This window comes from Staurois parvus, unplaced genomic scaffold (assembly GCF_062004578.1).
Source record: "Staurois parvus isolate SC_StPar_1 unplaced genomic scaffold, SC_StPar_1.0 ptg000522l, whole genome shotgun sequence".
Classification (NCBI taxonomy): Eukaryota; Metazoa; Chordata; class Amphibia; order Anura; family Ranidae; genus Staurois; species Staurois parvus.
Window position 1 is genome coordinate 1,272,247 of NW_028318318.1, and position 15,487 is coordinate 1,287,733.

Consider the following 15,487-nt stretch of genomic DNA (forward strand, 5'->3'; position numbering starts at 1 on the left):
ACCCAAGTCCTGATTAAGTGGAAAGGTTATGGTCCTGAGGAAAATTCTTGGGAACCTGTTCAAAATGTTCATGCTCCTAGACTTATGCGGGAATTCGTGTGGGGTCACCCACAGTGGAGAGATCAATTGGGCACCCGGAGGGTACCCATGGGGGGGGGGCAATGTCAGGAACCATCGCGACGCATGGGTCTACACATGCGTAGGTGTCTGCCGAGACGTATAGGTGGCAGGGCACTAGGACCCAGGCGCACACGTCGTCTGGACAGTACTAGGCAGGCACTAGGACCCAGGCTACTCCTGTCAGGTGCAGGGCAGCCTATTTAAGCTAGCCCTGCACAGACACTTGTTGCCGAATGGTCTTTGTATCCTGTTACCTGTGTGTGAGTACTTCTGATCTGGATTGTTTTGACCTTGTTGCCTTCTCCCGTCCTGACCCCTTGGCTTGCCTGACTCTGCTCCCGGATGTTCCCGTTTAGATCTGACCTCCTGGTATTGACCCTGCATGTGACCCGACTATCCTTTGCCTACCGTTTTTGTACCTTACCGATCCTCTAGTTACCGTCCCGGCCTGCATGACTCTGATTTAGCTCATCCATCCATCCACCCCGCAGGGATCACTAGGCTCCCTTACATCAGACTCCTAGCTCTCTGGAGCCCCTGTCAGACTCCTCTACCCCTGTTGAAGATACCTGGTACCGGAGCGCTCAAAGTCCATCCCCACCATCAGGGGCCCTGGTGAACAAGTGCTCCGGTGCTTAGACTCCGCACGCTGGGGAGGCTCTACCGGGGGACTGATAGAGGTGCTGTCAGGTGGTCCCTTACACCATCCCTTGCAGACTGCCATATATTATCCTCTACTTCCATGCTGCCACAATCCTCCTCCTCCACCTGGGTGTTCTGCGGCCCCGCAGGAATGGTATCTGCATAAAGGGTGCCTTGAGAAGAAAGGAAGTCCTCCTCTTCCTCCCACCTGGGTGTTCTGTGGCCCCGCAGGAATGGTATCTGCATAAAGGGTGCCTTGAGAAGAAAGGAAGTCCTCCTCTTCCTCCCACTGTTCTGCCTCAAGTGCCCTGTCCATGGTTCCACACAGCGTGTGCTCCAGCAGGAAGAAAAGAGGGATAGTGTCACTGATGCATTCATTTTCATGGCTCACCATCCTTGTGGCCTTCTCAAATGGTGACAGGACAGTACATGCATTCTTTAGCAGCAGCCACTGGTGTGGCAAAAAGAAGCCAAGTTCCTCTGAGCCTGTCCTTGTGCCATACTCACACAGGTACTCATTGATGACTCTCTGCATGTGCAGCACTGCAGCATTGCCAGTGTTGAGTTCCACCTGGTGGGCATGTCACAAATGAGGTGATTGGTGAGGTTAGTGGGCCAGCTGAATTCCCGTTGAATTTCAGCCAGCCGAACAATGGCAGTGTATGATCCCCAGAAATGGGCAGAGACTTTTCTGGCCTGTGTCAGAAGATCTTGTAAGCCTGGGTACCTGTTCAGGAAAAGCTGCACCACCAAATTCAGGGCATGTGCCAAGCATGGAAAATGTGTCAAGTGTCCCTGTTGGACGGCGGAGAGAAGGTTGGTGCCATTGTCACATACAACCATTCCTGGCTCAAGCTGCCGTAGCGTCAACCATCTCTGAGCCTGCCCCTGCAGAGCTAACAGAATCTCTGCCCCAGTGTGGCTCCTGTTCCCTAGACACACCAGCTGAAGCAGCGCAAGGCATCTTTTAGCCTGACTGCTTGTGTAGCCCCTTGAACGCTTAGGGAGCACTGCTTGTTCAGAGGACAATTCACCAGAAGAGACCATAGAGGAAGAGGAGGGGGTGGAGCAGACAGATGTGGCAGAATCACCACCAGCTTTTTGGAGGTGTTGTGGCAGAAAGGGCTCCAGCGCTGAATAACTGGGTAACTACCCAGTGCGCTGTGAAGGAAATGTAACATCCCTGACCATACCTGCTGGGCCATGTGTCAGCAGTAATGTGGACCTTGCTGCTGACCGCACTGTCCAACGAGGCCAAAACATTGCCTTCCACATGATGGTACAGAGCTGGAATGGCCTCATGTGAAAAGAAATGTCTTTTCAGAACCTGCCACTGTGGTACAGCACATTCCGCAAATTCACGGGAGGGGGCAGAGTCCACCAGATGGAAAGGCAGAATTTATAATGCTAGCAATTTGGCCAAGCTAGTATTTAGACGCTGAGCATGTGGATGGGTGGGACAGTATAATGATGTAGAGAGCAGGTCTGACATCATCACATCAGTGGTGTTCTCTGCATCACTGGAGACTGCCCAGTACATGCTTTGCCATGGAGCTGGCCATGAGAGCAAAAGAGTTGGGGATAGCTAAAAAAAAAAAGTGTAAGTTTCCCCATAATTCATCCTAGGCTCGTTAGGCCTATCGGTGTAAGTGTTAATAAGGCTCTTTAGGCTTGGTATGAATTTTAAGGGGAACCCCATGTAAAAATCAAGAAAAAAAGAGTAGGGTTCCACCAAAAATCATACGCTTATCCTGGCATGCAGCATGGCTGGTCAGGAAGGGGGGATAATGAGCTCCCCCTCCTGAACCATACCAGGCCACATGTCCTCCATATGGGGGGAAACATCCTGGCAAAGCATGTTTGTTACCCCAATTACAAACAGAGCAAAGCAGCTGGGAACTGTTATTTTGTCAGAATTTTAATTTTGCAAATGTCAGTGTTGCTGTAGTAGGTTGTATACATTACACAAATATGCCACATCACAGGCAGAATTAGGGCATCTCCCATGTATGTTCTTTAATAAAGTTTTTAGCATTTTTAATGTTTCTATTTTTCTAACAATTTTGGTTTTGTCAAATATATTTAAGAAGCACTGGAAAATACTAAAAAATTATAAGATATTAGGACCAGTTTTAAGAACCCACCTATTTTTCGTAAAGCCTCAACATTGAGAGATTGTCTTGCTCCCCATGTGGTTAACCCTCCCCCAAAAATATCTACGTTTGGAGATTTAAAGGGCTTTTTTTCCATGCCGTATGTGTTCTATGAGTAAGGTACTCAAGAGAGGGGTAATGAAAACCAAGAATTTAGCTCTTATGTCACGCATAAACATGATAAAATGCAGGATTTTATTACATGTGTAGCACTGCCCCTTGGGACAAGCTGGAATATATTATGGGTCCTGCGATCAATAGATCCAACCCTAAGCAAACCCAATCCCTCTGGCACAACTGGTAATGAATAGCAAATACCCCACCAAGAAATTTGCTGATACAGGGTTAAATGAAACAAGAACAATTTTATGGAGAATGAAATGCAGTGTAGAGGGGTGGGGTTCCCCTTTCAACTTCAAAACTTACTTTTCTTCTTTTATGCAATGCAGTAAATTTGGTCTGCCACTAGAGGGCTTCACAGCCAAGAGTCTCCGGATGGCAGAGTCGCACTTTAAGCAGAATACAACTGATATCAAAGAAACAAACTTACTTATACTCTATCAATGAAATGTATTACCCACACCGGTGTATGATTCTGCTTCTGAGGGGCGTTAGCCAAAAATCACCTCAGAGTCAGAACAGAATGCAATAAAGAGGTACCTCTAATAAGGCTACTAAGCCAGATTCCCCCACTTCAGTCCTTGTAACGGTGGAGCTCTAGTTGGTGCACGTTTAGTCCTTACAATGAAGTAAATAGCAGCTGAAGGCTTCTTTGGAGTTTCAGCTGGTGTGGGTTACATCCAATTTCATTAGGTTTCTGGGCTGAGAGGGTCCAACCCCAGTGTCTAAACGCAACACAAAGCACCCCAAGACCAGGAGCAGTCGCAGGATGCAATCTCCCAGTATGTGTCAGTCCCCGGGGCAGACAGTCTCAATTACACTGGTGGTGAGGGACAAAGCAAGCAGAGGGATCTGTGGCTTGCACAGGGCCCCGGATGGGTGAGATCCCAGCAGTGGGGTGCGGATGTCCCAGTCTATATGCAAAGTGTAAATGGTGTGTCTTACTCTCTCCAGTGGGACAGCTCACCAGACTCTGAACACACAGCAGGGTCCCTCTATCCACGCTGGGTGCTGTAGTGCCTCCTCCTCTGCTTGGACGGGCTCCACATGTCCCTGTCTTTTCTCCAGCCTCGTGTCTCCCTGTTCTCCCCCTTCACTTCCTGCTTCCTCCCCCCCCCAGCGTTCTTTGCTGTGTAGTGGATGAGTCATGAACTTGGCAGAATGCCCATGTTTTACAAACAGGAGAGAGAGAGAAAGGACTGACTGCTGAACATGTGATTCCTTCTGAATCCTCTTGTACAAGGAGCCTGCTACACATGCTTTTCTAAATTTGTTGTTTACTTATTGGTTGTCCATGCAGATTTCAGTATATAGGGAGGACTTCACGAACCCTACAAGTGAGAATTAATGAACACATTGCTAATATTAAAAAAGGTTTTAAAGGACATAGTTTATCTAAACATTATAGATTACAGTATGCCATAATAAAGATCCATCTTCCCTTAGCCTTATAGGTATAGATAAATATAATGCTCATTGGAAGGGAGATAATAAGATCTGTAGAATAGGGCTGTAGGGCTGAAACTCGGTGGATATATTTACTAAAATCCTACCATCCCCATGGACTCAATATAGAGTGGGATCATAGAGTGGGATCTCAGCTGTTTTGTAACTTAATGGATATTTATGTGTAAACCCTTTTTTGTCCTGTTGTATATGAATTTTTTAAAACTATTTTGAAGTCATTTTTAGGAAGTTTGCCTATTTTGCGTTTTAAAATAAACTTCATCTTAACCACTTGAGCTCCTGAGGATTTATCCCCCTTAATGACCAGGCCTCTTTTTGCTACTCGGCGCTGCACTAATTCAACTGATAATTGCGTGGTCATGCAATGCTGCACCCAAACGAAATTTACGTCCTTTTTTTCACACAAATAGAGCTTTCTTTCGGTGTAATTTGATCACCTGTGCGCTTTTTATTTTTCACGCTATAAACAAAAAAAGGCCAAAAATTTTGAAGAAAAACAATATTTTTTATTTTCAGCTATAAAAAATATATAGTAAACTCAAAGTTGGTTATAAATTTAGGCCAAAATGCATTCTGCTACATGTTTTTGGTAAAAAAAAATCCCAATAAGTGTATATTGATTGCTTTTTGTGGAAGTTATAGCGTCTACAAACTATGGTATAAATACTGCAATTTACGTCCTTTTTTTGCTATACAGCGCTGCGCTGGTTTAATGGACAATTGCGCGGTCATGCAATATGGTACATAAATTAAATTTACATCCTTTTTTCCCCACAAATTGAGCTTTCTTTCGGTGGTAATTTATCGCCTGTGCGGTTTTTATTTTTTGCGCTATAAAAAAAAGTCTGACAATATTGAGGAAAAAAAAACAATATTTTGGACTTTTTGCTATAAAACATGTCCAGTAAAAAAAAATGCAAAAATCAAATTTAGTCATAAATTTCTGCCAAAATGCATTCTGCGACATGTCTTTGCTGGAAAAAAAAACCCAATACATGTAAATTAATTGGTTTACGTGAAAGTTATAGCGTTTACAAATGGCGGGAAAGATACTGGGATTTTTAGGGGTTTTTTTATACTAATAATGGCGGCGATCAGGGACTTATGGCAGCGACCAGCGACTTATGGCGGGACTGCAGCGGACATTCTGACATTGGGGGGTACTGACTTGGGGTCACTGACATCCCCAAAAACACTAATACAGTGATCAGTGCAAAAAAAAAAAACTGACACTGTACTAATGGCAATGGGGAGGAAGGGGTTAACTTTATTTTTCAGGGAAGGGTTATAGGAGTGAGGGGAGTGTTTTACTAGGGGGCGGGGGTGTGTACTGGGAGGGACAAGGCTGATCGAGAAAGAGAGAAACTGTTCTTTCTCGATCAGCTCATCCTCGAGCTGAGAAGGAAGTGACAGACAGCACAGCTACTGCAGCTGTGCTCTCTGTCACTGTTTGCTGCCGATCGCCGGGACATAGCCGCTAAGGAGCGGCTGTGACCCGACGACTGACATCTGCGGCGGTGATCCGCAGGACAAATAGGGCGGCGGCGCGCCTCGCGTGCGCCCCCTATTTGTTTACAAAACACACGTCTTAAAATGTGGTTTTGCCTGTGAGTGCCGCCCTGCTGCCGTATATGTACAGTGGCTGGGCGGCATGCGGTTAAGTTGTCCACTGGATGGCGTAGATTGATTGGTAATTTTTGAAATGATGCATTTAAGGGCTATTTCGATTGTTTTGATCAATTAGATATATAATATATCCTTTTCAAATTGCTCCAAGTATATAGCTTTTACAGTAGTTTGACACATCTATAAAGTTTGGTATCAAGCCATGTGTTTATACTATTGACAGTTCACACATGTGCAGAATAGAAAACCTCCGTGATATATAAGATCTGTTACTGGTGATGCCGACCATGCTCCATTCCTCTGACGATGCTGATTGGTGGCGAAACATGTTGGGCGGGGCCAAGCCAGTGATGTCATTGACATGCTGATATAATCCCTTCATTGGCTTCCACTAAACCAATGTATAAAATTCAAGATAGTAACCACAGCTTACAAAGCCATGCCCCTAGCTACACCACCAACCTCATCCACAGATATCGCCCATTCCGCTCCACTCAAGACATCTTCCTCTCTAGCTCCCTCATCACCTCCTCCCACGCTCGCCTCCAGGACTTCTCCAGAGCCTCTACCATCCTCTGGAACTCCCTACCTCAGTATGTCCGGTCAGCCCCTACCTTGTCGTCTGCCTTTAGGCGACCTCCACCAGATCATCCCCCGCAGCCATCACCTTTTGTATCACCTCCCCCTTCCTTTAGATTGTAAGCTCCATGAGCAGGGCCCTCCTATTCCTTCTGTACTGAAATGTATTGTAATTGATCTGCCTCCCTCATATTGTAAAGCTCTGCGCAAACTGTATATATAAATCCTGTATTATTTTATATACTCGAGGCTTTGATGTCTGTTTCTTTTGTGCTCCTATACTTCTTATGTTGGCGAGTATATATCTGCTTATTTTAAATAAAAAATTGTTTTATGATATAACACCATTGCAGTCCTGTGGTCTTTTTCTCCGGAGGGAATATCTGTTTATTACACAAGAAGATTCCTTATGGTGTCTGTCGCATTATGCTGAGGAGGAAAGTGAAAGTATCCTATCAGTGAGATGAGTGCTGAGTACGAGCACACAAGCATGTATTGATCTCTGGAAAGTGAGATCAATATTTTTGGTAAGAGGTTGATAATTTATTTGGTGGAGGAATCATGTTTTCTCACCACCTTTCAAGATTTGATGGAATCTCAGAGAATATATGCTGGACTAAGCACTTTTTATATGGCTGGTTTCACTTATTTATTATAAAGTTGTGGTTTGTTAGCCTTTGTCAGCCTAGAAAATAGTCAGAACTGATTGTCAACATTCAGCTCCCATTGACTTCAAAGGGGTGTGGATTCAGCAGCTGAACTTTACTCATGTTTGCCCATCCCTGCTCGAACCAAACCAAGGTGTGTTTGGCTCTTCACTTGTAAAAATCTGCCATAAAAATTGTCATAAATAATAGGCTGCTCATAAGTTCTCATTTGAAATCAGGCTGGCACCCATGCTGTGTGCATGAGCTATTTTGGTGTCTGCATCTGCCCCCAGCTGTGCGCAGGCCTATAAAAGCAGATGCAGCTGCATGTCAAAATGTTTACGTGTTAAGGTGTCCAGGAGTGGGTGCACGGCCCTGACTGCAGGTAGTGTGCATTTGAGGTTGTGCACCCGCTCCTACATGCCTGTAAAATTGTAAATTGCATATATGTCTGTAAAAAATCTATCCTGCTTCTTCTAGCTCCCAGAATTAAAAGGGGTATGATTTACACACTTATTGACATGTACATGTAAAATACTAAATTTTAACACAGATTTTTTTCTTTTCTGATTTTAAAGTGGTGCTAGTTTAGCTAATCAGCCTAATTGAATATATTCCCGTGAATCCACAACTAACTCCTCAGTCTGAGCTGTACATGATTGGGACTTCCAATAGGAAAGATTGTTCTGGTTGGTCATAATTATTTATTTATTTTATTTCAGTTACTTAAATAGAGCTGTCAATTTATGCAGTGCCTTACATATATATATTGTGCATTCACATCAATTCCTAACCCTCAAGGGGTGTACAATCTAGGGTCCCTAACTTACATTCATACCTACACATACTAGGGCCAATTAACCTACCAGCATGTCTTTGGAGTGTGGGAGGAAACTGGAGTACCAGGAGGAAAGCCATGCAGATATAGGGAGAGCATGCAAACTCCAGGTAGGTGGTGCTGTGGTTTGGATTATGAACCATTGACCCTAGTGCTGCCAGGTGGAAGTGCTAACCATTTAGCCACTGTGCTTCCTCCACTAGGCGTTTCTTTATTTTCAAAAGAGCTACTCTTACTTGCTGTTGTATTTTTACAATATAGTTCAAGACAAGAAAGTTAGAGTTGTGTTAATGCACTGTTTCCCTTTATTCTTGAAAGAGCTACACAAACTGGTGGTGTTATATAAATCCTGTAATAAAACAAAATCTTCAAATGGGAAGAGGAAAAAATTCTCCCCAAAACAGCAAGAAAAAAATAACATGGGTTTTAACCATTTGTTCCCTTATCCAAAAAAAGGTTTGGCTTTAGATATACTTTAATCCCTTAACACCGCCTCCCGGTGGTCCCTTAACCAGTTCTGCACCGCTCTATAGCAGAAATGCTGCTACAGGGCAGCACATGTGCGCAAAATCGCGTGTATATATATGTAATCTTGCAGATCCTGGTAGGGGGCGTGTGCAAGCCGTGCACGTGCCCTACCCGTGCCGCCATTCGCAGCCTCGGCTGTCAATCACCGGGTCCCGGCCGCTGATTACTCACTGGCAACTGGTGATCGCCAAGTATCTTCGACGGAGGATTGACCTGTATGTAAACAATACAGATCTCTCCTCTGTCAGCTCCTGCACACTACTTTGTATGGCTCTGCATATAAAGCAATGTGCTTACAGTTAATCACACACACAGCCTCCATTGTGAAACAACACACAGTTAACCCTTTGTTCACCCCAGATGGTAACCCCTTCATGCCCAGTGCTATAAGTACAGTGTCAGTGCTTTTTATTAGCACTGATCACTGTATTGGTGTCACTGGGGATGTCAGTGACACCAAGTCAGTTCCCCCCAATGTCAGAATGTCTGCTATAAGTCACTGATCACCGCCCTTACTAGTTAAAAAAAAAATATCCAGAATATATACCTCCATTTGTAGACGCTATAACTTTCATGTAAGCCAATTAATATACAGGCATTGGGATTTTTTTTTAGCAAAGACATGTAGCAAAATACATTTTGGCTTAAATTTATGACAAAATTTGATGGACATGTTTAATATCAAAAGGTCAAAAATATAGTTTTTTTCTCAAAATTGTCAGTCTTTTTTTATTTATAGTGCAAAAAATAAAAAACGCACAGGCGATCAAATACCACCAAAAGAAAGTTCTATTTGTGGGAAAAAAAGGATGTAAATTTAATTTGCAACATTGCATGACCACGTAATTGTCAAAGTAATGCAGCACCTTATCACAAAAAAAAATGGCCTGGTCAGGAAGGGGGTAAATCCTTTGGAGGGAAAGTGGTTAAGTGGGCTTTGATGCCTGGGAGGTGACACAGCTTCTTTATCATATGAACCATGTCAACGTTGCGATTGGCTCTCACAGCAGTCTTATGACTGGGAACAGGTCCTGCTGGCTCCCATTTAAAAGTCTTGACTGACAGCTGTCAGTGACAGCTCGTTCAGTGTGCTGAGAGTGCATAGTGAGCGTGCTCTCAGCATGTAACCTCATGGCGCTGTAGATGCATATGTGTTGTGTCTGGGCATTAAAGCCTACCTTTCTTGCCATTACATATGTTACACTGTCTGCAAGCAGTTAATTGTAGGAATTAGAATGATACATTTCTGAGTGTGAATAATTTTTAGTCATACCTGAATAATATGCATGATTATTCTTACCCATAGCACTTTGAAACAGGAAACGTATTAGCAGTATGAAATTCAATCACTAGGTGGCTCCATGTAGCTTCTGATCTAAGCACATTACAGCCCTGAAATTTTCAACCTTCTCCCAGTGTTTACTGTGTGCAAGATGTGGCTTCTCAGGGAAATGAATTCAGCCAGCTGGATCAGTTCTGGCAAGAGAGCAAAGCAGACGTGTGTGTTTACACCTCTTACGGTAATCCAGTGAACACATTTCTTGTTTTTGTAGCCATGCAAGCAGGATCTGCAGGAGAAAAGCACAGGTGCAAGAACAAGAAAAACTGCTGGAAGAAGCTCAGCTCATTCCTCAGGTTCAAGCTTTGCACTCCAGCCTCTCTACAATCAAAAAGATTACTTGACCAGATCGTCTGAAAGGAAGTCAAGTGATTGGAGCACCACCACTCCCCAAATGTGTCTGTGCTTGCTGATCCAGCTGTAGAAGAAGACAAACAGATGCAGACTGGGAGTTTCCTGCCAACGAGGAGACAAGGTTTCATCACCAGGTGAGATCCTCGAAATATGGCACACACACAGACATGTTGGGGGGGGTTTCCTAGAACCCCGCAATGTTGGGATTGTTAGAATTGTAACTTTTGGAATTTAAAACATACAGAATTGCAAGTTACTTTTCAAAACTCCTTTAGCTATAGTAACAGTATGCTTTTCTTTCTTTTTTTTTTTATATTTATTTTCTTCAGTGACTTTGCAAGGAAGAATGTAGATAAATCATAGATCCATAGAAAGGTTTGGGGCAAAATGTATAGGCCTAACATTACCTAGTTTTCTTGTGTGGATGTCCCCGAATGCAAATAATTTGGATTCAGGGTCACATGTCCACATCCACACGGATAACAAATTGGGAGCAGCAGTTTGCGTGCAGCTTTTGCATCCTAATTGACATGAATGGGGACAGCCTGCACAGGAATGCACGGAAAACACATCCTTCTACGTGAATGTATGCTTAAGTACACCCTGTGTGAGCGAGGCCTAATGACTGAATGAGAAAAGCTGACTATTATGGGCAACATCTCAAGCTGAGCTCTGACAAGAGGAATGCATACTGCTCAAAGTTCCTTTTTTTTATCAGACTCACCAGAACTGGGTGTTGGCCAATGTCAGGCCATGTCTAATCTCACAACTGGCACCTTGAATGTCCTTAACCACCTCCCGCTTGCCATATAGTAATATGATGGACGCAAGGTGGTTCTCTCGTTCTGGGAGGACGTCATATGATGTCCTCCCATTCTAACCGTGCATGCGCAGCTCCCGGAGCACGCAGTGTGGCGATCGGCGGTGCGCTGTGTCCCTCGGACACAGCGGATCACCGATCCACAGAAAGAGCTGAAGATGTTGGCTCGGTCATGTGATCAGCTGTGTCCAATCACAGCTGATTCCATTTAAAAAGGGAAATGCCGGTTATCGGTAATTCTCTCCTCTCGAGCTGTCACGCTGACAGCTCGAGAGGAGAGCCGGTAATTGGCATTCCACGGAGGGGACATGTACACTGATCATCAGGGCACTGATAATCAGTGTGCCCTGATGATCAGTGTCGCCCCAGCAGTGCCACCTGTCAGTGTCCATCAGTGCCAGCTGTCAGTGCTCATCAGTGCCATGTGCCAGCCAGTGCCACATCAATGCCACATATCAGTGCCTACCAGTGCACATCAATGCCACATATCATTGCCCATCTGAGCTGCCTTTCAGTGTCACCCATCAGTGCCAGTCAGTGCCACCTATCAATGCCAATCAGTGCTGCCAATCAGTGCTGCCTATTAGTGCCAGTCAGTGCCGCCTATCAGTGCCATATATCAGTGCTGCCTTTCAGTGCCCATCAGTGATGCCTGTCAATGCCCATCAGTGCCACCTACCTGTGCCTTATCAGTGCCAATCAGTGCAGCCTATCAGTGCCCATCACTGTAGCCTCATTAGCACACATCAGTGAAGGAGAAAAATCACTTATTTACAAAATTTTATAACAAAAACTAAGAAAAAACGTTTTTTTTTTCCAACATTTTCAGTGGTTTTTGGTTTGTTTAAGAAAAAATAAACCCATAGTTTATTAAATACCATCAAAATAAAGCTCTATCTGTTACAAAAAAATGATAAAAATTTCATATGGGTACAGTGTTGCATGACCGCGCAATTGTCATTCAAATTGCAACAGCGCTGAAAGCTGGAAATTGGCCTGGGCAGGAAGGGGGTATAAGTGCCCTGTAGGCTTGTGGTTAAAGGATAAGTACAGCCAAAGCTTGTTTGGCTGTATTTCTCCTGTGGATCTCAAGAGTGAAGTTCGTTATGCACTCCTGTGACGCATTTTCAGCTAACAGCAGACTGAAGTCCGCTGTCGAGTGACACCACTTCAAAAGTGACTTCAAAATCAGGATCCACCCAGGAGTCTGGAGCAGCACCTGGCTCAGCCTCCACAGCACTCCAGTGAGTGAGGGAGTGGGAGGGCCTGAGCAGACTGTGGTGACTGGCAGTCCCGCTCTCTGCTCAGAGCAGAGAGGAGAACTAAGTGATCAGCGGTCATGTGATTTCTGAGTTCTCACCCTTAGAGCTGCCGGGGGACAGATGAAGCATCGGACTGATGCTGAATCCACCTAGGTAAGTATAAATAGGGGGAAAAAAGCCCTACTTCTCTTTTAAGCCACACTCCGATGTGCTCTCAAATTACTTTTTTGCACTTTGTAAAATCCCACCCTGATAGACTCCCTCCATCTGACATGTATCACTCTGTAAGAAAGCTTAACTCCATTACATGAGGAAACCTTCTCTTCCACCCCATCTTTTTATTTTTGTATTCATTACACTGCAGGTTGGCTTAGGAAGAGTTGGACTTTAATCATAAAGACTAATCTGCAGAGAAATATATATTTTTAATTCTAGGAAGGTCCACTATAAAATATTAATGAGGCCAGTGATGCAGATTATGGCTCTCCTTGAGGATTAGCACTGGGTTTTTAAACTTTTCATTATAGCTCAGCTTGCTACCCCTTTGACTGACTGCTCATTTGCCTATATACCTCATACAGTTCCACCTCCATTACTGGTGCAGTGTTTGAGCTGATATTTTTTTAGGTTTCGACTTTCTTTTATAAAGCAAAAAGTGGCATACATTTGCAAGTAACAACTGACATCTGACACTGAACAATGGAAAGAAGTTGGCACCACTGTCCCTAAACAACTATATAATGCCAAGGCTCTGAGCAGATGACTACTTTCATATTTGTTGGCTCCATTTTTACTGTATTGAATTACCATGTTCCTTTATAAGAAGGGAAACTATATATAAATTATATGCAAGCACTTCATATTGTGTAGGAATTGTCTTTAAAATGAAGGTTAGAGAGGCAGGAAGGTCCCATAGAAGGTTTTCTATGGGACCCCATCATACATAGTTATGACCCTGATAAATGCTAATGAAGAAACACTTTAAAAAGTGAGCATGCTTCTATAATTGTATATATATTGATAGGGATGTTAAGGCTAAAGTTTAGGTATTATTTTCTTGCATAGTTACATTGGTCTAGCTTCGGGACCAACTGTGGGTACAGGATTCTGTATATAGACATTTCTTGAACTAGATGGAACTGAGTCTTTTTTTCAACCTGACTTACTATAGAACTATTTATATGTTCAGATCTGCATTTATTAGTGCACAGTTGCATCCTGTTGTTAATTTGGACAGGCGGCTGTATGCAACGTCCGTGACTACAGAAATAAGGCAGTTTTTTTACACTGTATGGCCCTCTGAAGACTCGTTTCAGTTGATTTCTAACAGCCTAGACACACCTGCTTATTGTTTACATTTTAGGGCTTGCAGCTTTCCAAGATATGTTCTCATAGGAAATAAGCTGTACCTGCGTGGTGAGATATGAAAATGAATTTCACCACAATGCTTATAGATAGAGCTGAATGAGGGCTTGTGTTTTTACCGCTTGCTCAGAATGTGTAAATACATGATATTGGCACATTTCTGTGCATGATCTGGGCACAAAATTCATTTAAAAATGTTAAACAAAAGAAATAAACCGAAACCCTAATGTTCACTGCTGCATCCCAATAGTGTCAAGGAGCACAAAAAACTGTGCTGCCTGAATAGCCAATAAAGTGTGTTACTGGAAAATGTACAAGCAAACAGACACACAGTTCCAAAGGTAACAATGACAATAACACATAAACAAGTCCAATCAAAGGATTTAAATACAGTGCTGTGGAAAAGTATTTGCCCCCTTTCTGATTTTTTAATATTTAGCATATTTGTCACATTTAAATGATTCAGATCATCAAAACAAATTTTAAAATGACATAAAGATAACCCGAGGAAATACAAAATGCAGTTTTTAAATGATGATATATAAAGGAAAAAAGCTGTCCAAATCTGCTTGGCCCTATGTGAAAAACATTTGCCCCCTAAACCTAATAACTGGTTGTATCACTCTTGGTGGCAACAAATGCATCCAGGCATTTGCGATAACTGGCAATGAGTTTTTCACATCATTGTGGAGGAATTTTGTCCCAGTCTTCTTTGCAGTATTGTTTTAATTCAGCCACAATGAGGGGTTTCCAAGCATGAACAGTCTGCTGTTTAAGGTCATGCACAGCATCTCACTCGGATTTAAGTCTGGACTTTGACTAGGCCACTCCAAAACCTTAATTTTGTTTTTTGAGCCATTCAGAGGTGGACTTGCTGGTGTGTTTTGGATTTTTGTCCCGCTGCATAACCCAAGTGTGTTTGAGCTTGAGGTCATGAACTGATGGCTGGGCCTTCCCGTTCAAGATTTTCTGGTAGAGGGCAGAATTCATGGTGCTGTTTTGGAGTAGACCAATTGTCTGAGTATCTGCCCCGTCCTGATTCGCTGTATGGTAATAGTGCATGCACGAGAAGAATCACACTGAAGCTGTGTTCAGACAAATGACACTTCCTTTATTGAACTAAGGCACAGAGGTTTTTATGGGCAAGCAGCTAGTGCAAAGGTCATGCAAGCGTAGCATCACTAGACTACTCATAAGCTTCTGATTGGTCATGTCCATATAAGGTAAACTTCCTCCAGGATCTAAACATCATCGTCTTGGGTGTAGCTCCGGATGGAGGCGCCATCTTAGTTACACATTCTTCACTCGATGGGAGGGGGTGCATCTGGCAGCCATTTTGAGCAAGGAATATAAAAGAGTAGCTGCATATATATATATATATATATATATATATATATATATATATATACATTACAAAATGGTCATTTTACTTAATTCCATCACAGTCCCCCCTTAAAATGACTATTTTATTCTGTCCCTATAAAACCATGAAACCTAACTCATCTGTCCTTATGTGCCTTGGAACTCTTTTGAGTTGCACGTTAGACGAGTGATGGCTACATTATCACCCCTCTTGCCGCAGACTTTGCACATAAGAAAGTCAGATGCTTTCCCTACGGGGCAATAG

General features: G+C 43.4%; 1 protein-coding gene across 3 annotated transcripts in view; it reads left to right on the forward strand.

Annotated features, from left to right (window-relative positions):
• Nucleotides 1–10,086: 10,086 nt before the first annotated feature.
• Nucleotides 10,087–15,487, forward strand: part of AKAP19 (A-kinase anchoring protein 19) — a 92,788-nt gene continuing 87,387 nt past the window's right edge. For 2 of the 3 annotated variants that reach the window (XR_016314990.1, XR_016314991.1), the window contains exon 1: nt 10,087–10,547. Coding sequence is in view for 1 of the 3 variants with exons in the window: in XM_089690197.1 (XP_089546323.1) it covers nt 10,498–10,547 (50 nt within the window). In the remaining 2 variants the exon portion in view is untranslated. The remainder of the gene's footprint in view (nt 10,548–15,487) is intronic. The other variant, XM_089690197.1, reaches the window with a different exon arrangement.